At 38.2% G+C, this 23,948-nt stretch overlaps 1 protein-coding gene across 2 annotated transcripts in view; it reads right to left on the bottom strand.

Moving 5' to 3' along the window:
• The window catches only part of RANBP17 (RAN binding protein 17), a 302,368-nt gene that overhangs the window by 274,621 nt on the left and 3,799 nt on the right, over positions 1–23,948 (bottom strand). For both annotated transcript variants that reach the window (XM_029942874.1, XM_029942873.1), the window contains exons 2-5: positions 18,171–18,317; positions 14,605–14,695; positions 5,978–6,144; positions 2,887–2,952 (exon numbers count right to left, since the gene is read on the bottom strand). In XM_029942874.1, the coding sequence (XP_029798734.1) occupies positions 2,887–2,952; positions 5,978–6,144; positions 14,605–14,695; positions 18,171–18,317 (471 nt within the window). The remainder of the gene's footprint in view (positions 1–2,886; positions 2,953–5,977; positions 6,145–14,604; positions 14,696–18,170; positions 18,318–23,948) is intronic.

Genomic DNA, 23,948 nt, shown 5'->3' on the forward strand with positions numbered 1-23,948 from the left:
GGGTTAATCATTTAGATATCCATTTTTTTGAGAAGAGGGATTGTACACCTATTTTCTACCATATGTCTATGTCCCTACAATAGAGGCAGAGAATATTTTACTTCTTGTTGGATAATCTCCAGGGACAGTAGGAACAGTAGACTGCCTTCTAAAAAAACAAGATAGTATATAATTCTCTTTTAGGAAACCTCAAGTTGTTTTTTTTTTTAATTTTTAATGTTTATTTATTTCGAGAGAGAGAGATAGAGTGCAAGTATGGAAGGGGGGCAGAGAGAGACAGAGATACAGAATCTGAAGCAGGTTCCAGGCTCTGAGCTGTCAGCACAGAGCTAGACACGGGGCTTGAACTCACGAACTGTGAGATCATGACCTGAGCCCAAGTCGGACACTTAACCGACTGAGCCACCCAGGCGTCCCAGGAAACCTCAAGGTTAGATGTTTTTCTTTAAAAATTACATCTTGTTATTGACACTGAATTTACCTGGCTCACATTTAACAATGATCACTTTTGACTTTGATCATGCATTGCGGATCTCCCTGTCGCCTGGTTCAGAAGTACTGTACTTACCAAATGCTCACTGAAACCACAAATGCCATAAAATTAAGCTAAGGAAATGTGTCCACAACAGCCATATATTTTTTACTATGCAAAGCCAAAAACACTTCAGACGTTGACGCTTTTTTCAAAGGTACTGGGTTCTATACAAGAGAAGCCTGGGACATGTGCCAGAAAGTAAGAAAATATTCAAGAATGGTGAGTAAATGTCATTGGACATAGAAGCTTGCTTGAAAGGGCTGCTCCTGGCTAAATCTGGCAAGTTCTGAGCATCAAACTACAATGTTAGTAATAAATTATAACCCATTACATAAAATAGGAAGCCATTTACTGATATAAATAAGTGAATAAATTGAAAGTCTGATGAGGAATGGGTATTTTCAGAGTCTTAAATACTTATTATTTACAAAGAAGAAAAAATAAATCTACAATTGGAAAAGCCTGGTAGAGACCATCTTAATCAAGTAACCAAAGAAAACATTAGTAATGTGACAAATCAAATTATGTGCTTCCTGACTGGAGGCCATGAGAAGAGCACACTCTCATTTCTGTGATATTCCTGACCAATATGCGTAATATGAATCTAATAATAAAGAAACATCAGGCAATCCCAAATTGAGAGACATTTCACAAAACAACTGGCCTGTAATTTTCACAAGAGTCAAGGTCATGAAAGCCAAGGGAAAAGTGAGGAATTTTTCCAGATGGATGGGGACTAATAAAACATGTCAAACAAATAAGACGCATGATCTAATCCCAAACGGGTTCCTTTCTCGGACAAATGGTGAAACTCGAATAGACTATGAAGATGATAGTAATCAGCCAGTGTTAGCATTCTGATTTTCATGGTTGTGTTATAGTCACAATGGAGAATGTCCTTGTATTTGGGAAATACACTCAAGTATTCAGGGAACATGTTGGAAACTTAGTATCAAATGGGCAAGAAAAAATTCCTCTGTATTATACTCACAGTTCTTTTGTAAGTTTGAGACAGTTAAAAAAAAAAAAAACTTGGTTGCTCTTTGAATCACACTTTTATTAGAATTCCACACTACCTAGACTTGTCTCGGTAATCCTCTAAACACAGTAACCCTTTATCACGAGAGCAGTCTGTAGCCCTATTATGCTATTAAATAGGAAATGGGGAAAAAATGTTGGTTTTAGGATTAGCAAAAGTTGACAGCTGTGTGAGCTAAATGATGCGCATACAGGGTTGTTGTACTATTCTCTACATTATTCTGAGATGAATATTCATACTATAATTATTTTTAAATGTATTTTTAAAAAAGAAAGCTACAGTTCTTTAGGCATATTTATAGAGTCAATAGGATTAGCCAAAACCCTTGTCCTGACATCCCTGCTAACAACACAATAACTCTGTTCCAGGTGCTATTGTTACGAGCCCTGGAGGTACACACATGACTACTGGCTTACGTCCATAAGGCAAGAAATCTTTACATACACGAGGACAGAGGAGTCAGGGAGTAAGGTCTGCGATAAATTAAGAGAGCACTTTAAATTTAAGATATCCATCCAATAAAACTAGAAAGACTTTCTAATTCCTGACTGACGTTGAAAGTCGTTATTTTGGGTGATTTTTTTTATGCACAGGAACTATATTGACACTCCAAAGGGAGTTGGCAAGTTGTCCTGGATATGCAAGCTTTTCATATTTATACACCCGCACACATGCATAAACACAAGAAGTCTGTTCAACATGACAACAGTTTTAAGATATAAGCACTGCCTTTCTTCCCCTTTATTTTCACATTATCCCACAAAAGAACCAATTCTGCTTTTGTTCTGTTCAGAACCAAGTTTAAGTATAAAAGTGAACAGAAACAGGTGACGATGTGCTCATAAAGGCACTGTTGGGGGGAGGCATAGCTTCTGCAAACTCTCCTTGTACAGGGTGAAAATCCACGCTAGCAAGCGGCAAGGTGCCAAGTGGCCTATTCTTTGATGAGTCCTGCTGCGTACCCATTGTTGAGAATCAATTCACCAAACTCCCTTTTATATGTAAGCAAATAAAGGTCTGTTTCTCTTTATATAATTTATTTCTTATGGTTAGTATATTAACTGTATACAGAGCATACAAGGACAATTCACCAACTGCCATGGAGCAAGGACCATGTCTAATACCCTTTTCTTTGTAGAACTTTACACTACCACTGTTATTTTCAATAATAAAGGTGTTCCGATACCCAATTACCCCACCAATAAGACAGATGAAAGAAAGACAATTATTCAGAGTTTTATGCCAAACAGTTTATACGAAAGCACCAGCATCACTTAGCAAACTTCATGTCCCCATTAGATGGAAGGCTTACCAGGTTCATTTCCTGAGTCAGCTCTGAAAGGATTATTACTCCTATTATGCAGTGCTCCACAGTGCCCTACGGAGAAAATAACCAAGCGTACCCTAAGTAACTATAAGCAGATAATTAAATACTGAAACATCAATTTTCTTAATAATACATCTATTAAAATATGTAGAAAAATTACTGTAAGGTCCACAAAAATAATTTTAAGTTTATTTTTTTAAGGATAAATTTAGGTACACAGAGTTGACTGGGGGAAAAAGCTCACCCACCTTAGAACTGCATGATACTCTACAAAATGTTTCTAGCACCTAGGACTTATACTAAAGTAAACCTTAAAATACAAGACTTTAGTTTAATACTTTCCATAAGACTATGAATAAGAGTGAACAAAAAATGTTTTTTTAGTTCTATAAATTTGCTTGAAGGCTACTGAGATAGCTGCACTCAAGATATGATTAATAAATAGCTCAGGAACTAATTTAAATCCCTCAATCTAATATCCTATAAAATCACATAGGCCCTTGTAATAGTATTTAATAGAGCATGTGTATGCATTCATTATGATATCTGTAATGAAGGCATCTAAAGTGCCCAATGCACTGGGGTAAATACATGACTATCAATACGGAATACAGTTTCATGGCCTCCATAAAGGTTTTAATTTAATCAGCTTCCATTTTAAGCTCAAAAACTTCCTTCAAATCCAAATTCAGATTTTACACGCATCATTACTAACAAATGACCCTATTGCAAAATCACACTAGAAGTATAAAAATAAAAAATTTAACATGTAATTATAGGGTAATCATAAAAAAGCACTAACACAGATGACAAATTTTCCAAGTCTTCACTTTAGAGTTGGTCATTCCTTCTATTTATTATCTCGGAATAGAAAAATAAACGAAAGAAACACCCCATAACTGCTGCATTTCAATTCTGTACGGCCCTTCACAACCCCAACTGTCTGAGCTGAACGACAGCTCTCCTGTTACCGATCGCCCATCCTCTGTGCACACCAGGCCAACGCTCCTCAAAGTGCTCTTCCCTGACCACCAGCTGGTCATCTGCAAACTGAGTTCTAATCCGAGAATGGCTCAGTACTGGTTCATGACCAGATAAAAGAGTTTGCACAAGAATATAAAACAGTTAAGCACCTACTAAGCACACTGCTTAGCTCAGCTGGCATATTTTTCAGAGCAAGTCCTTCTCTGGGAAGGAGGCACCATGTTGATTTACACTGTGCTCCTTATCCTGTTGTGAATCAGCAGTGTGAACAGGACCGCCACAGAGGACAGCAGCCTCTCCTGGGTACGTATGTAGAAAGGAGGGCCATAAATATTTGCAGTGCGGCAGCAATAAGGCTGCAATCGCAGAGAAAAGAAGAGGTACAAAACTTCAGGCCATTAAAGATTTAGCAAATTTAAAGTAATGTTTAGTACAAAATTCACAGAAGCCACTAATACCCAGAGGAACCATGTGGTCCTATATTTGAGTACCTAAACATTAAAGTCAATTATCTTTCTCATGACTCAAAGTTAAGTTAAGTCATACCCAGAAAGCGAGTGCTTTTTTGTGTGATACTTTAATAAACTTGGAAGATAAACATTTTGTTTCTTCTGGTTTTCCAGAATTGACAAAAGCACACTAAAGCTCAACTTAAGTTCAAGTTAGCAGCCACTGGGAAGAGGGCTCGAGAAATAATAGCCAACAAGAATGACTTCATTCTATTCAGTTTTCAGCCTTAATTTTATATATATATATATAAACCCCAAAACTCAGAAGTCTATTCTTGTCTATGCCAATGATTCTTGATAGCTGTTTGTGATCTTAGATGTCAAGAGAGGGCTGCTATGTTGTTAGCCAAAATTACAAGCACAACTCAACACTGAGAAACTCATTTGTCCCTGAAGAAACAGTCTCTCTGCCCCAGGGCTGCTCTCCGCAGGGCTAAAAGTACATTTATTTCTCTGAAGGTTTAGATGATCAAATATTTGTTAGCGAGGGTTTTTAAACAATACAAACAAAAGAGAAGCAGCAGAGCCTAGTGTTTCATAGTCTGAGGTGTCTAGAATTGCATCCTATGGTAGAGTTACATCTTACGAAGGGATAGACCATATATGAAGTAAACTCTCAGAAAGACTGAATTGCCCGTAATTGCCAATAAATCAGTACGGAACCATCTCTCAATCTGAACCGCCAGTTTCTCCTCAAGAACTATAACAGATCGCTGCTTCTGCAGCAGAGCCCCAGCTACATACAGTCCATTTCTCGCAATTAGGGATACTGTTTGGATGGAAACATACGTATCTTTAAATATCTGAATCATCCTGGGCAAGGCAGGATGGTCATCCTAAGAGGCATGCGGAGACTAGAAAGAGGAGATTTATTTTCCCATATCACACCTCAGGACAAATGATACTCTGTGGGATGCCAAGTGGAACCGCCAGCACAATTCATGTTAGTGTCCTCTGCTTCTTCTCCCTTTTTTTATTTTTGCAGTCCAAGGATCTGAATTCGCAGAAGTTAAGTGTGCATATAATTTGAATCTCTTAAGTTAAAGATATTCTTGAAAAACAAATATAGCCAACAAGGTACGATGTAAAAGTTAAATATACCTCTTAGGTTAGAAAACTTGTGAAAGCGCTAGCTCTATGTTCTACTAGGTCACTGTGCAACCTCATGCAATTTACTTAACTTAGCTTCAGTTTTCTCATCTGCAAATGAAATCCACTTCACAGAGATGTAATGAGCGTTACATCACATGAAACACAAAAAATATTATATTTTGTGTATATGTAGCACATAGACTTGCATGTTAGAAATGATGGAACATGTATTTTTGAAATTTTCTAACTTCCATATATTTTCTAATTTTCTGATGTTTCCTAACATAATTTGCATTCTTCTGGTTTGGAAATTTTATAACGGCATGCTCCTCATTTACGGGCAATAAAAAAATAAAGGGCCCAGGGATAAGTAATAAATCATAATTAATATGGTACTGGTAGCCACAGAACAAACCACACAGCTTTAAGAAGTTTTCTAAACCCAAAAAAGCAACTTGTGATGTTAGAATAATGTAATAATGCTTTCTTACCTGAAGGAACTTCTTCACATCAGCAATAATTTCTCTGAAGACAAACTGGTCTTTCTGAACCTCAAACCATCCTAGTTTGGTGATTTTAGCAATGACTTGAATTAGAGCTTGGATAACAAAGGGCACCAGCTTGGGTTGGGAAGCCACATAATTAAGAATGTAGTTTCCTGTAAGAAAATATGCTATGATCGTTGGACTTTTCAGTAATGTAATGTGTATCATGCAAAGAAAAACAGCTGGTAATGACACATTCTTTGATGGAAAACTAATCCCTTTCTTCAAGATAGATACTTATTTACACAATTATTTCTGCTATAAGGCCTATTGTGAAAAAGGACATTTGCTCCAGTTCTATTTATATATTAGGGGATAATTTGAATATAATGAGAATGTCACTTTTTGCTTTTACATGCTTTCATGTAGAAAAAACTGCCAGGTGAATATGAAAATGGCAACCAGGCCTGATGAAGCAAACCACACACAAACTGCACACACCTCAAGCGTCTAGGAGTTAGCTCAGCTCAGCTCTTGTGTTAGCAGCCTCCCACATCCTTATCTGCTTTAACACTTTTCCATCCTATTTCAGATCACCTTCCTTGCCCACTTCACTCTGGCTCGCAAACTGCAACAAGATTCAGGTCTTCAAGAGAAAATCTTATTTATTCTACTATCTCAGTATTTCTTAACCATTTAACATGTGTAAAACTCTACTAAACCTTTCATTAGATTTCTTTTTTTTAATGTGTCACTGACAAAGTGTTTGAGTTTTATTTTCGTATCCCACTTCTCTCATGAGCCCTCTGGTTTTATTGCATGGCAATACATAGCAGTTACTTCTAAGAATACATGTGTCTTTTATAGCAAAACTGTACGCTATCCTGTTTCCTTGGCATAAAAAAATACAAATAGTATGATAAAATAAGTGTATAAGTTAATGGAAGTAAGAATAGAATAATAAATTAATGCTTGGAACAAAGTGCATATACCAAAATCGTTAGAAGTGGGTAGTAAAGTCGGCTATGGGCTTCCAAGTAGATTGAGTAATTGAGCTCAAGTAACAAATATACTAAAAGTCTAACAACAACAACAACAAAAAAAAAAAAAAAGAAAAAAATTTTTAAAAAGGAAAAGATTCCATTTCTACTTTGGCCTAAAAGGACAGCAGAGAAAAGAGTGAAGAAAAAGTAAATACCCCAATATTTAACTAGGAAAAGCTTTCATGGGAACAACTTCAAAATCTAAGAACACTTTCAATAGTTATTCTTCATAGCTGTAGTGAGAATCTTGACATAAAAATATTCTCATGACTACCATATTTCAACCTTAATTTTCATTAACATCAATATTATATAATTATACAAATTTAAAAATTAGATTTTTTTCAAAAAAGCACAGATTTTCCTAGAATTCTCAGATGTTTTTCTTTGGGTTTTTTTTTAGTTTAGTTTTGTTCTTGGAGAAAGAGCACACATGTGCATGTGAGCTAGGGAGGGTCAGAGGGGAAGAAAGAATCTTTTTTTTTTTTTTTTAGCATTCATTTATTTTTGAGAGAGAGACTCAGAGTGTGAGCAGGGAAGGAGCAGAGCGAAAGAGGTGGGGTGGGGGGGAAAGACACAGAATCTGAACAGGTTCCAGGCTCTGCATTGTCAGCTTAGAGCCCAACACGGGGCTCGAACTCACAAACCACGAGATCATGACCTGAGCTAAAGACAGACACTTAACTGACTGAGCCACCTGGGTGTCCCCAGATTTTCCTAGAATTAAGATTAACTGGGAAAAGGTTCCTCCTATGATTCAAGTAATATGGATAGCCTAAGCTTCATTACTTGTAATGTCTTATTTCAACAACAAAGCTTAAGAAGATGCTGCTGCTTCCAGAAATTAAAGAAAAACAAATCTGGTTTATTTAGTTGAATTATTTTTATTATCTTGAAAATTTTTAACCTGGAGGGGATGTAGGGGAATCCATATGTGGGTGATGGTAACCACTAGGATGGTAATGTCACAATCATAGAACAACCATAAGGGAGACAAACCAACTTCCACATTTCAGCTGTGCACCAACAAACACAGCTTCCCAGACTGCCCAAGTTAAGGCACTGGCTAACTTGTTTATTATCTAAGACAGAAAAAAAATATAATAGGCTACATTTTTGTTATTTTAGCTGAATGCTTTACCTAAAATACTGCCATGCTTTGTACATGGCCTTGAACAGTGCTCCGGGATAGTAAGTGTCAGCGATACCCATCAAGTAAAACACTAACCTCATGATCAACAGCCCCAGATGACAGGGAAAAGCCATACCAAGAATAACATGAAATCTTCAAGAAGATACACAGAAGAATGAACTAAAACAGCGAAAAAAAAAAAGAAAAAAAAAAAAACCCTCCCAGACAAAAAGTTTATAGAAAGTTGGAAAGCTAAGCACTAGAGGCTTTTTGAGGGCCAAACACCATGTAACAGCATCATTTAGCAACTTTGATGCATGTTTGAAGGGCTTCCCAGCAACCTTCTTGTGTGGCTCTCACAGCAATGTGAAGACACTGCTATTAATGCTATTATTACTATTATCTTCCTTCTTAGGTAAAAGATATGAAGGTGAAAGAGGTGAAATAACTTTTCCCACTGGCCAAACGGGGACTAAGTCAGGCTGTTTGGATTTAAGGTTTTGTTTGTTTGTTGCTTCCAAATACTGGCCAAACTATGTATTTTGGTAGTAATGAGTAGTTCAAAACTCTAAGTCCAAACCTGCAAATAGTCTTCAGACTATTACTGTCATTAGACTAAAGTTTCTGGTATTACACAATATGGGAATTTAATATGAAATACTTTTTGAGTGGCTAACTGAACTCAGGTAAAAAAGAAAATGCCACAAAGTCTATCAAAAAATATATAAGAAGAATATAAAAGAAAAAGGGAAAGATTTGATCTCTCCTTTGGTCCCCAAGGCTAGCATGGTATTTCAGAAACAAGTAAAGAGAGAGTAAATACCTCAATTTTTTTTAAAGGCAAAATTTTTATTTATTTTTTTAATAGTTTATTGTCAAATTGGTTTCCATATAACACCCCGTGCTCTTCCCCACAAGTGCCCTCCTCCATCACCACCACCTCTTTTCCCCCCTCCCCCTTCCCCTTCAACCCTCAGTTCATTTTCAGCATTCAATAGTCTCTCAAGTTTTGCGTCCCTCTCTCTCCCCAACTGTCTTTCCCTCTTCCCCTCCCCCTGGTCCTCCATTAGGTTTCTCCTGGTCTCCTGTTAGACCTATGAGTGCAAACATATGGTATCTGTCCTTCCCTGCCTGACTTATTTCGCTTAGCATGACACCCTCAAGGTCCATCCACTTTCCTACAAATGGCCAGATTTCATTCTTTCTCATTGCCATGTAGTACTCCATTGTGTATATATACCACATCTTCTTGAAAGAACACAAAAATCTGAGCTCTAAGCTATGCCTAAGCAGTTAGCTAAGGAAATATTTGGAGAGAGAGAATACATGAGACAAAAAGAAATTACCATAAGATCAAGATAAAACTTACGAGGTGAAGATGTGGAGAAACTGGACACTTTGCACACTGCTGGTGAGAATGAGAAATGGTGCAGGCACTTTGGAACACAGTTTGGCAATTTCTTCAAAAGTTAAGCATGGGGTACCTGGGTGGCTCATTTGGTTAAGCATGTGCCTCTTGACTTCGGCTCAGGTCATGATCTCAACGGTTTGTGGGTTTGAGCCCCATGTCAGGCTCTGTGATGACAGCACAGAACCTGCTTGAGATTCTCTCTCTCCCTCTCTCTATCGCCCCCTGAACTGGTATGTGTATACCCACTCTCCCTAAAAATAAATAAATGAACTTAAAAAAAGGTTAAGCATAAACTGGAGTGCATGAGTGGTTCAGTAGGCTGAGCATCAGACTTCGAATCAGGTCATGATCTCATGGTTCATGGGTTTGAGCCCTCACCCGGCTCACTGGTATCAGCACAGAGTGGGCTCCAGATCTTCTGTCCCCACCCCCTCTGTCCCTCTCCCACTCACACTCTCTCTATCAAAAATAAATAAACATAAAAAAAAGTTAAGCACAAACTAGGGCACCTGGGTAGCTCAGACAGCTGAGGGTCCAACTCCTGTTTTCAGCTCAGGTCATGCTCTCACAGTCATGTGATTGAACCCCCACATCAGGCTCCACGCTGAGCATGGAGTCTGCTTAAGATTCCCTCTTTCCTTCTGGCCCCTCCCCTACTTGCAGATGTGTGCTCTCTCTCTACAAATAAAATAACTTTTTTACTTAAAAAAAAAAGTTAATCATAAACTTACTTATGACCAGCAATTCCACTCCTAAGTATCTACTCAAAAGAAATGAAAACTCAGGTCCAGACAAAGACTTGTATGTCAGTGTTTACAACAGCATTATTCATTGTGGCCAAAAAGCAGAAACAACCCAAATGTCCATCAAGCAGTGAACGGACAACAAAATTTCATGTATCTATACAATGAAATACTACCCTACAATAAAAAGGAAAAAAACATTGCTACATGCTACAGCAGGGATATATCTCAAAAACATTTTGCCAAGTGGAAGAAGCCAGATGGTATGATTTTATTTACATGAAATACCCAAAAAAGGTGAATCTTGAGAGGCAGAAATCATCTTAGTGGTTGGGGGTATGTAGGAGCAAGACTAACTGAGCATGAGGATCTTCTGGGGATGCCAGAAATGTTCCAATACCCAGTTGTGACGATGTTCACACGACACTACAAATTTACTAAAAATCATTCATTGTACACTTAAAACAAGTGAACTTTATGGTATATAAGTAGCTCAGTAAAGCTGTTTGAAGGGAAGAAAGGAAAGAGGAAGGAAGAAGAGAGGACTATTTCATATAGGTGATTAAACTTCAGCCACACTTTCATTTGAATAGAGGATGAAAAGGAGCACTTCCAAACTAGAGAAACAACACAAGAAAGGCACAAAAGCAGAAGTACCCTGGCATGAGGCGAAAACCTTCCGGCACAACTACTAGGCTAGCACCAATGAAGATACATGGCGACAAGAGTGGTCCGCTAATTAGAAGCTCATAAAGGGACTTCAGTAGTGAGCTGTGGAAATGGTATTGAACTGATGAGCCATTGCTAATTATACTAATAAAGGTAGAAAACAGTGTGATGAATACAGAGAACTGACAAAAGAGTTAATGTTGGAAAATAATGAGATACATAATCGAGGACCGTATCATAAAAAACTGAGGATTTTTGAGATGATGAAAAGGCAATGTAACTGTTGAGGCAATTCTTCACATTTTCCACTTTAACTACATGCCAATTATTCTACTGACACATGTCAGACACATCATGACAAATATTCTAATCTATGTGCAGGAAGAAATAAGAGCAGTAAGTCAATCCAAAGGAACTCATAAGCGGAACACATCATTTGTTGTTTGAAATTGTGTTGTAAGTTTCTACTTTTCTCTTTTTCCCAAATTTCCTTTAATGAGTATTCCTCTTTTCATTTAAGTATTTATTTTAAAGATGTAAGTCAAATAGACAATCTGACAAGAGGCCTGTATCTTTTAAGTAAATTAAGTCTGTTATTATTCAAGCACCAGGCTCTGATGGGTTCACTGGTGGATTCTACCAAACATTTAAAGTAGAAATTGTATCAATTATCTTCAATCTCTTCCAGAAGACAGAAGCAAGAGAATTCCTCCTAACTCATTCTATGAGGCCAGCACTATCCCCAAAACAAAACCTGACGAAGATGTTATAAGAAAAGAAACTATAGACCCATATCTCTCATCAACATAAAGAAAAATAAAGGTATTAGCAAATCAAATCTAACAATGCATGAAAAGAATTATAAACCTCAACCAACTGGGATTTCTTCCAGATTATGCAAGTCTGGCTCAACATTTGAAAATCAGCTGATGTAATTAAGAAAGTAAAGAAGAAAAAAAAAATCACATGATCATATTATTGATGTAGAAAAAGCATTTAACAAAACCCAATGGCCATTTATAATAAAACCTCTCAGCAAACTGGAACAGAGGGGAACTTTCTCAACTTGAAAAAGAACATACAAGAAAACCTAAAGCTGACAGATGAAATCAAAGAAGAATAAATGGAGAGAGAGTCCATGTTCATGGGTAAGAAAACTCAATATTATCAAACTGTAAGTTGTTCTCCAACTGATCTGTAGATGCAATGGAATTCAAATCAAAATTCCAACAAATTATTTGGTGGATATTTATAAACTGATTTTAAGGTTTACATAGAGAGGCAAGTGACCTACAATAGCCACCACCATACTGAAGGAGAAGAAAGTTAGAGGTCTGACACTACCCAACTTCAAGATTTATTATAAAACTACAGAAATCAAGATAGTATGGTACAGGTGATCAATGGAACAGAAAGAATAGAGAGCCCAGAAAGAGACACAGTCTTTTCAACAAATGGTGTCAAAACACCTGGACATCCACATGCCAAAAATGAATCTAGGCACACACCTTACACTCCCCACAAAAATCAACTCGAGGGGATCACAGCCCTAAATGTAAAGTGCAAAACTGTAAAATAAAAAAAACTCCTTAAGAACAACACAGGAAAAAACCTAGACCATCTAGGGTTTGCAATGGCTTTTTACACATAACAACAAAGGCACACCCCATGAAAGAAATAATGATAAGCTAGACACAGTTAAAATTTTTTTTTTTAATGTTTCATTTATTTTTGATACAGAGAGAGACAGAGCATAGAGGGGGAGAAGCAGAGAGAGAAGGAGACACAGAACTGGAAGTAGGCTCCAGGCTCTGAGCTAGCTGTCAGCACAGAGCCCGACGTGGGGCTCGAACCCACGAACGCGAGATCTGACCTGAGCTGAAGTCGGAAGCTTAACCGACTGAGCCACCCAGGCGCCCAGACACAGTTAAAATTTAAAACTTCTGCTCTGCAAGAGGCAACATGAAGAGAGTGAGAAGGCAAGCTATGGACTGGGAGAAAATCTTTGCAGAAGATTTAGCTGATAAAGGACTGCTATCTAAATTTACAGAAACTCTTAAAACTCAACAAGAAGAAAACAAACAACTTGGTTTCAAAATGAGCAAAAGACTTAGATACCTCATTAAAAAATATACAGATGGTAAGTAAACATATGAAAAGATGTTCAATCATATGTCATCAGGGGACTGCAAATTAAAACACACCTACTAGAAGGGCCCAAATCCAAAACACTGAAAACACCAAATGTTGGCAAGAATGTGGAGCCACAGGAATTCTCATTCATTGCAGGTGAGAAATGCAAAATGGTACAGCTACTCTGGAAGACAGTAGGACAATTCTTTACAAAATTAAACATACTCTTACCATACAATCTAGCAATCATTCTCCTTAGTATTTACCCAAATAAGCGGAAAACCTATGTCCACACAAAACTCTCCTTTAAGCTTTGTTCATAATTGCCAAAACTTGAAATCAATCAAGATGTTCGGCAGCAGGCGAATGAATGAACTGTAGTACATCCAGACAATGGCGCATCATCTAGCGCTAACAAGAAATGAGCTACCGAGGTATGAAAAGGCAGGGGAGAATGTTAAATGCACATTACCAAGTAAAAGAAGCCAATCTGAAAAGGCTACACATTGTATGATTCCAACTACGTGACCTTATGGAAAAGGCAAAACTATGAAAACCATAAAAACATCAGTGGTGATCAGGGCTTAGAGGAAAGGGAGGAACACGGAGGTTTTGGGGGGACCGTGAAACTGGTCTGTAGAATACTTTGGCGGGGGAGATGTCATTATACATTTAGGCAAACCCACAGAATGCACACCACCAGGAGTGAGCCCTGATGTGAACTATGGTCTCTGTGTAATGAACGTGTCAATGCAGGTTCATCAATAACTACTGCACCTCTGGTGCAAGATGCTAAGACTGGGGGAGGCCACACATGTGTGGGGAACAGAGGGTAGGAGAACTCTACTTTCTGCTCAATTTTGTTGTTAACCTAAAACTGCTCTAAAAAAGTAAAATCTATTTAAAGCGTGTGGGTGTGTACATGTGTGGGTGTGTGTATAAAATAAGTCAAATGGAGGTGCCTGGAGGCTCGGTTGGTGAAGAATCCAGTTCTTGATTTGGGCTCAGGTCATGATCTCACAGTTTGTGGGAGGGAGCCCCACGCAGGGCTCTGAGTGACAGCACAGCGCGGAGCCCGCTTGGGATTCTCGCTCTCTCCTGCTCTCTCTGCCCCTCGCCCTCTCACACACACACATGCACACATAACCATAGTGCCCACTCCATAAGATCTGTGGATAAAATGAGATAGTACAAATCTTAGCAAAGAGTACACACGATAAAACGCTTGTTATGATTTATTATCAAACTAAGCAAATGCTTTTTTGATGACACATTGTTGTATAATGCATCATTGTTCACCACCAGATGGGTAAAGGAGACTTGACAACTCATCTTTAAAATGACAGAATTTTAAATAACTTGCATGCCTGTTAACAGTTTAACATATTTAAAAGAAAAACATTATTTTAACATGTAAGTTTAAATAATGTAACATTGTGTGTCAACTGTACATTAACAAAAAATAAAGTACAATTTTATAAAAAGTATAATAAACCACTTACTGATATCTACCCTCTGTTCGATTGGCAAAGGACTGACTCGGCTAACAAGTTTTGAAAGACATGTTGCCGCAAGGAGCTGAGCATAGGACGTCTGTAAGGAACGATAAATTGCATTTATTACCACAAATGAAATGAGAATCATCAAAATACTATGGTAGGAACTTTTCCTAAGCCATAAGGGAAACTTTTCTGGTTTTCCAAACTGGTAGATTTACAATGAATAAAATACATACGTAAACATACACATACATGTGTACAATCAGTAGTTGAGGAAGGTATAGATCTCTTTTTCAAACAGCAGCAAATTGCAAGAGAAAAAAATCATTTTGATCAAGTTCAAGTAAAATACTCTTACCATGTCTACACAGTACTTGTGTTCTGGCCTCTGGTTATCTCTTCAAATTCACCTGGTTCCACTCTTCACCATCCTCTGACCACAAATGCCTTTTAGATCCTTTCAATGTCCTTCCCACCCCGACCTCCCAGCTCCATCAGATCCAGGTGTCACTGTCCTGTACTCTCTTTGGCCACCAATTATCTTAACAGTGTACTCAATTCTTCAAAATTTGGTTCTGTTATCCACTATACCTCTAGCAGTTTCCTGTTACTTTCTTTTTTTTCTCTTTACCAAAGGTCAGCAAACTAAGGCCCGTGGATCAAATCCCATAGTCCGTGGGCTATGAATGGTTGTTACCATTTTAAACAGTTGGGGAAAATAAAAATAATAATAATAATAATATTTTTGACATGTGAAAAATATACAAAACCCAGAGTTCAGTGTCCATAAAGTTTATTAGAACACAGCCACGCTCACTCACTTGTGTATTATCTACAGCTGCTTTCATGCTGGAGCAGCAGAGTGGAATCGCTGAGGCAGACTGTAGACAGCACTCCTTGCCTCCTACTGCTGCTCAACGCGTTATAAACTGCAACAATACAGTTATAACTCCACTGCGCCTAGAGTGCTATGGGCACTGCATGGTATGTAGGACACGTCCCTTTGATTCTTACAAGTGCGTAACCATCAGGTCAAAACAAGAAAAGATGAAAGCAGATTTTCAAATGTCTGACTTTTAAGGCACAGCAGAGTTTGGATAATTTTGTTACTGAATTAGATAGCAGAGCAATGCGCTCTTACGGCACCACAGCTGTCCTACCAGAACATACGTTGACAGTATCAGACTAAGCATTTGTGACAGTATTCATAACTCACGGTAAATCAACAGTCTGAAAAAGCAGAAAATTAAAACAGAATTCTCTCTTCACAGTGGGATTTCCTCACAAAAAGAAAATGGGGCTGAGGCCCAAAGTTTTGAAGTGACTCATTTGTTAGCCAAGCAAGGAAAGTCATTTACCAATGGAGAATTAACTAAATCACCACTATTTTATTGTAGCAGCGGAAATCATAGTTATAGAAGTCACACCTCAGACCACTAGCCTTTCAGTGAGAACAATGCTCAAGCAACTGAAGACATGGGAACAACATGAAAAGTCCGTTTCAAACAAGGCAAATGATTTGGAGCAAATTCTCTAGTTCCTGATGAGCTGACAGACCTTACGGATTCTGCTCACACTGTTATCAATACTATCCACTTATTCCAGAAGTCAATGCTAAGTTTGAAGTGACTAAAGACCTCTATGAAGCATCTGTGTGGAACTACAGGCCAGAAATATTTTCAAAGACCCTGAGAAAACACTAACTGTGTACAACCCAAAGTGGTGTAAAAATATAAAGAGCAGAAGAGGGGTTAGTGTACAAACTTACAAAGCTGGTAAAAGCTTGTAGGTTAAGAGTCTAAAACCCTATGGTTATGCATTATTCCTCAGTAGATACTTCGTAATAAATTATTTGAGTCTATTATCATGTGTTAGTGAATCGGTGGTGTTAACAGTAGACTTCAATTCACTCTCGTGAATTTATCTTCAGTTCTGCGAATTTCTGTCAGAAAGAGAAGCTGAAAGTCCTGACTTGCCCCACCTCACAGCGGTTAAATAGCTTAGCAGTGGTATAGTTTTACTGCAACTTTGTTTAGCTTGGGGCTGAGACTGACATTTTCCGAAGAGAAGAACCATTCTAAACCAGGATTGTTGAATGCAAAGTAACTTTGAAAATTAGCTTTTGCTGCAAACTTGATAATGTAATTTAATGAATTCACCCTAAAGTTACAAACTTCCCTAAAAGGCAAACAGTGCTTAGTACTTATATTACAAAACTGATAATGCAGCGAAAGTCATTTCCATAATAACTAAACACTGTTTCAATCACACCTAGTATGAAGCTCCTTTAGACACTTCCCACATGGTCAAAGTTAAAACAAGTTGCAAGATATCTATTCTTGGGTATATTTTCTGAGCGCCAACTGCAGTTCCAGCAGTATTTTTCAGACCCTGATGCAAAATGCAAAGGAAATGTCCATATTTCACAATCCATTTAACTGAGCAATTGAGGAGCCTCCACATGACTTTCAATCAGAACGGACTAATCTGCAACGTAATGACATTCTGAAAGGCAAACGTCAAGAGCAGTTTTAACAGAGTTCTATAAATGCCTTCTAGGTGATGAATATGCTTAATTAAAAACATAGCTTATGGACTGATATCATATGTGGCAGTACCTATCTGTGTGAAAAGACATTTTCAAAGATAAAATATTTTAAAAATCTCTTTACAGATCAGTAGTAACACATGAACATCTGCCATCAACTTGAGGAAATACTAACTCTCAACCCCAGGTAAGTCAATTGTATTAGCCCCAAAAGAATAATTTCATTCTTTTGAGTAGATCTGTATTACAAAAAACCTGCACTCAATCATTTTAAGTTTCATCAGTGAAACTGCGTGCAAATTTGTTTTCTCTCTTCCTATAGATGTACTTATAAAATATCCTTGATTTAGCCTCTTGGCCTGTAAACTCATAATATTTACAATCTGGCCCTTTACAGTAAAAGTTTGCTGACCTCTGTTCTAGCCCATACAGTCTCCTACTGTAGAGCTACCATATCCTTTATAGCTTTTTATTTACACATTTATGCCTCCCCTATTAAGCTAGAAGTTACTTTATTACATGTACCTAAAGCAAGCAGGTAGTACTATGCCTGGTTTTACATTTAAGTATTTGCTCCATGGCTGCTGAGTGAATGGCTAAGACTCTCTAGAAGGGAGGCATGCAAGAATTAGTTAGCATTCCTGTAAACCATTCCTTCATGTTTCAGAGTTAATTAAAATCTGCCTTTCTCACCTGGAATTCTTTTTTTTAAAAAGCCCCTAATTAACTTTTTAAAAAAGCAACCTTTGCCCCCTGCTGATATGAGACATCAAAAAAGGGCAAGAAGAATCAATAAATTATTTCAATTCATGCCTATTTCCACCTCTTGGCCTCTTCTCTAAGTTTGCTGGAAAAGCTTTCCAATTCCTTCTAGGACTAATCTCTTTGACTGTGAAATAAACTATACTAAAAGGACATGCAGTACTATCTATCAATTATCATTGCTAAACTACACAAATTCATTAACACTGACATGGATCTACTGATCTTTCATGGTTAATCACTGTTATCAAATACTTACTGTTCCTTGTTCTAATAAAAGTTGACACTTGCTGAGACATTCCGGGCTGTCAATGAGGTCCAGGAGTGCTTTCTCAGCCTCTATTCTTTGTGGAAGATCAGTCCCTACGTAGAGGTGAGTACATAACACTTCCAACTCAGCCAAACTCTTGAGAAGAAAAAAGAAATTAACATTTTACTTGAGCGAAAGACAAAAAATACAGTAAATGTATTAATCACAGGACCCGGGGGATGTGGATATCATGCCTGTATTCAATTCAATAAATGCTTATGGAGCTACGACTGCTAAGTAGCGGTCACAGGGGTGAACAAAAAAGGCCTATCTCCTAACTCCAAATCATTTACTTATAAATTGATAGTGCTGTGGTGAAAAAGTAACAGTATAGAAAGAGAAGGACTTGCCTTATGGAAGGAGTATGGAAGTAGTAACTGTTTTCAATTACTTTCAAATGTTACCGCCTACAATAGTAACATTTATCCTGAAAGGGTGAGTCAAACAAACAAACAAAAAAGACTAGACAGCAGTCCAGGCAAAGAAATAGCCTGGACTATTTACCAGGGCCCGAAACAGAGTGTAATCATCTCAAGGCGTTAAAAGGTCAATGTCACTGGGAGACAGCGAGGAGATGCCAAATGAAGCTAAAGAGATAGGCGGAGGGACTGTCATGTGCAAGAGTCAGACCCTATGCCAATTACATTATTTCTCAAATTGCAAGAACTTCCATGGATCCATCCATAAAAAAGCAACGATCTGGGGCTTCTGAGCTAATGAGTCATCATGCTGCAGGCAAACTCTGTCATGGTTTTCAGGAACTATGACCTAACTCCATGTTATTTCTAGCAGGGTAATAACTAGTTATCATGTTGTAGCCTCCTATTTTATAGGCGCAAAGAATAATTCGTTCTGTTTAGAGATATAATTTCATCTGAAGCTATAAAACACATGGATAAAATCTGGAGAAAAATGAAATCAGCATCCTTCTCAGCTTAAAACAATTTTTGTCAAAGGTACTTAAATAAACCTGCTTGACTTTTTTTTTAAATTTTTAACATTTATTTATTTTTGAAAGAAACAAAGAGAACGCACACAAGTGGAGGAGGGGCGGAGGGAGAGAGGGAGTCACAGAATCGGAAATAGGCTCCTTCAGCACAAAGCCTGACATGGGGCTCAAAGACCATGACCTACGCCGAAGTCAGATGCTTAACTGACTCAGCCACCCAGGTGCCCCCAAACTACTTCACTCTGAATTTGAATCAGAGAGGATTAATTCTTTGGAGGACCAAAAAAAAAAAAAAAGGCACAGATTTCAGTATCAGTAGTCACATGAAGGTAACAAGATATTCCTAAAGAAATGCCATTTTTTATCCTTTCTGGCCTGAAGTTTTACGTGGTGGCCTTACAGCTACACTAGTCCAAACATTCTCTCCAATACATGTATCTCTGGCCAACAGGAATACAGACAAAACACTGAAATGAGACTTCCTCTAGCCCCTTTAGTCTTTTCCCTTCTCTCTCCTTGTTAGCTCCCTCACGGCATTTTCCACTTTCTATCCAGGTCAGAGCCCAAGACCCCAGACTTGAGAATTTTCTGCTAGAGTCAAAGTAAAAAAAAGAAAGGTTTCAAATGAATAAATGAAGATAAAGGAGTTCAAATGCGCCACTTTTTACACACTTCCCCCACCTGGGCTGGCCCAGCAAGCCTCAGAGTTCTGCTCCGTAATGCTCATAGTATTAAAATGCATAGAAAATTTATGGTTCATGATCACATACGAATTTCCATGTTTTCACCAAGGGTAAGAAATACAAAAACAGAAAGAGCTACCTTTCCCCCTCTCTTGACTCATGATCAACCTTAGGTCTTTTCCTTCATCTAACGAATCTGAAGGGCTGAATTTCAGAACTGGTAATAGCCGGAAAAATTTAATGATAAACTGATCCAGCTGTCATGCTTTCATCTAGGTCTAAGAGTCTTGGAAGAAGTACACTTTGAATTCAAAAAGAAATGGGCCAGAAATAGTGACAAGACCTAACTGTTTAAAAACCAAAGACAGCAAAAAAAGTGAGATTCAAACCTATCTTACGCGTTAGTTTGGAAGATTAAATGAGTAAGGGTCACATAACTTCTGGCACACAGTGTTTCTAGCTAGTTGTTTATTCATATGACTTAATAAATGGGACACTTGGGTGGCTCGGTTGAACGTCTGACTTTGGCTCAGGTCATGAGCTCACAGTTCGTGGGTTTGAGCCCCACGTCAGGCTCTGTGCTGACAGCTCAGAGCCTGGAACCTGCTTTGGATTCTTTGTCTCCCTCTCTCTCTGACCCTCCCAGCTCTTGCTCTCTTTTGCTCTCAAAAATAAACATTTAAAAAATTAAAAAAATATGTGACTTAATAAAAATATTGTACTAGGTGGTACTGTATCCTTCTAAAAGATAGGTCTAATTCCTAACCCCTAGTACCTTTGAATGTGACCTTATTTGGAAATAAAGGTCATTGTAAATCCTTAAATTAAGGATCTTAGGATAACACCATCCTAGATTTAGGGTGAGCCCGAGGGCTAATGACGCATCAGAGAAAGGAGAGGTACGTGTGAGATGCAAAGACACGGAGAGACACCAGGAGAAGGCCATGTGAAGGAGGAGGCAGACGCTGGGATGATGAATCTATAACCCAAAGAACGCCAAGGGCTGCGAGAACGTCACAGAAGAGGAAAAAGGCACAGGGCAGTTTCTCCCTTGAGGCTTCCAGAAGGAACCAATACTACAGCCCATTAGTGTCAGACTTCTGGCCTTCACGCCTGTAAGAGAGTAAATTTCTGTTGTTTTAACCCACCCTGTTTGTGGTATTTTGTCACAACAGTACTAGGAAACTAAGACAAATATTAACATTGACCAATTCAAGGGGCCCTAAGTAAACCTATCTGGGAAGATTCCAGAAACATTCTGGAAATTATTTTGTCTGTTTTGCTCTCCTGATTTAGAGAACCTCAACACAGAGTAAGTCTGGAGTGTATTTACATAGTATTAAGTCAACAATACGACAAATTACCCTTTTCTTTCCAAAGTGATTTCAGAGTATTAACTGAAAGGCTCTGCAAGATGAAATGGGAGACGTTTGAACTTTCTCTTACAAAAGACTAAAAACAATGGGGGAAAAACTGAGTCACTCTTTCACCGTAATGATAATAATGAAACACATGCCAGGCATATCAAATCCTTGATACATACACAAAGATCCTTACCCTGGTGGAAAGGCATTACCTAAACACTTTAAACACTCACAGTGTGGCGAATGCTGACTGACCAAGCAATCTCATGATTAGCATTTGACTTTCCAGAGAATCTATAGAGGCTTTATTCACAATGAATTAATAAATTTGCATCTTAGTTTCAAACACTGGGGCATCTAGATGGCTCAGTCAGTTAAGCATCTGACTCTGGGTTTTGGCTCAGGTCACGATCTCACGGTTTTGTGGGTTCAAGCCCCGCATTGGGTTCTGTGTGGATAGTGCAGAGCCTGCTTGGGATACTCTCTCTCCCTCTCTCTCTCTGCCTCTCCCCCACACATGCTGTTTCTCTCTCTCTCTTAAAAATAAATAAACTTAAAAAAAATTTTTTAAAGTAAACATTGATGCCTACACATATGGTTAACATTAGAATGCCTCAGATAAATGGATCTTTTCTTGATTTGCTGACAAATCAGGTTTGAATTATCATCACTTACCTCTCAAAGAATAACTATCAAATATAAACAGACAGCATCCAACTTCCATAGCCTAAGAAATAACATACCTCTGCCTAGAGTCTAAATAAGGATCTTCTACATTATTATGAACTCCTCTCTAGCCTTTGGGCTTCACATACAATTAACCCCTAAATGATGTGACTTCATCTATTCCCACACATATATCTATCAATGGGTAGATGAGGAAGGAGTAAACAAAAACAAAAACAAAACCAGACACAGAGTATATACTGCAAGGTATTATAGTAACCAAAAGCAGAGGACAGGTTTCTGGCCAGGGAGGGAGGGAGAGCAGAACTGGATAGGGGAAAGTAAGAGGGATTACAAAGAAACAAAAGGAAACTTAGGGGGTGATTGATAGGTTCATTATCTTGATTTCAGTGATGATTTCACAGCTGTATACATAAGTCAAAACTCCTGCATACCTTAAATATGTGCGGTTTATTATTTGTCAATTACGTGGTTACACTATAAACTGCGAGGGGAGGGGTGGGAAATGAACCACAAAAGTCCTACTCCAATTAATTTAAAACTCTTTCAATTACTTCTCTGTATCTTTCTTGCTATCTGGAGTTAAACTTCTTAATTACTATTAATAGGAAATACTTTCCTTTTGAGGTTATTAATTTCCCACAAATCTTTGTTTCTTCCTCCCCTTACTACCTTTTCCTGAGCATACCTGAAGGCTTATTCCAAGGTCTCTAGGGACTCTTCCTTCTACAATAGACTGGATAGTATCTGTTTTTAGAGCTTTATAGTTTACAAAAGTATTTCCGTCTTTTATTTTTCAACCCATCCTGACAAAGACTCCCGCAAAGCATACACTTTAGCACCCCCATTTGAAGACAAAAACACTGAGGCTGAGAGACTGAATCCATAGAAGTTGCTCAAGGTCAAGTGTGGAGTAAACAGTCCATTTTAAGCCAAATAAATACAAGTCTATATGCCTCAAGAACAGATCTTCTCCTTACCAACCTGGCGCCTTGCCACCCTTTTCTTTGGTCTGCAGGGAGATAGGCAGACAATCTCCTATTCCATACTTTAAACTCTGTCTGCTCATCATTTTTATATCTACCAATTTCTTCCTCTTGAAAAATTCAGAAAGATGCTGAAAACAACCCCAAAATGCCAGAAACTGAATTCAACAGATTTCCCAGATTTCTACTTCAAGTGCCTCTGTTTCAGTGGTTTCAAAGGTCTAGACTAGGATCTAGATTTATAATCTTGACGTTAACTTTGTCTCTTCCTTCTCCTTAGTCCCTCCTGTATAGTTAAAGAGTTTGGTCTTGCCCAAAGAAAAGTCTTGGCTCAACCCTCAGATTCTAGGAGGTAATCTATATTGTACCTGATGGACCTGTTTCTGTTCAGGTGCAAGGGGGTGGGGGCTGGCCACATCAGAAAGACCAACTGTGCATTTAGGGTGAGGGCTTTGGATCACATGGTATTAGTCAGCCTAAAGTCTGAGGTCAATCACATGGGCAATCATTAGTCAATCATGACTATGTAATGAAGCCCCAATAAAAAGTATCCTGGTTTGCAAAACTCAAAGTATACTGTCATACATATAGGCTGGGAGCGGAACATGTCCTAAGGACAGTAAAAGCTTTGTCTTGGAACCCTCCCAGGCTCTGCCCCTTGTATCTCTTCTTTTAATCAATTTCAATCTGTGTACTTTTCCAGTAATAAACTGCATGCATAGGACAGCCTTCAGTGAATTCTCTCAGTTGTTCTGATAAACTATCAAATCTGAGGGTAGTTCTAGGAAACTCCCAATATGCAGCTGGTGTCAGAAACAAGTGAGGGCAGCCTTGCAAGCTACATCCTTTAACCTTGCCGTGTATACACTAATTTCCAGTATACGCTAATATGTCATAAAATCCTAACAAGTTCTTTTTAAATAGACTGAGACTTGCTTCTACATGATAGTCATACACAACAGAGCAATACTGTTTTCTTTTTTTAAATTTTTTTTAACATTTACTCATTTTTTGAGAGACAGAGACAGAGGGTGAGCAGGGAAGGGAGAGAGAGAGAA

This window comes from Suricata suricatta, chromosome 6 (genome assembly GCF_006229205.1).
Source record: "Suricata suricatta isolate VVHF042 chromosome 6, meerkat_22Aug2017_6uvM2_HiC, whole genome shotgun sequence".
In the NCBI taxonomy this organism is placed as follows: Eukaryota; Metazoa; Chordata; class Mammalia; order Carnivora; family Herpestidae; genus Suricata; species Suricata suricatta.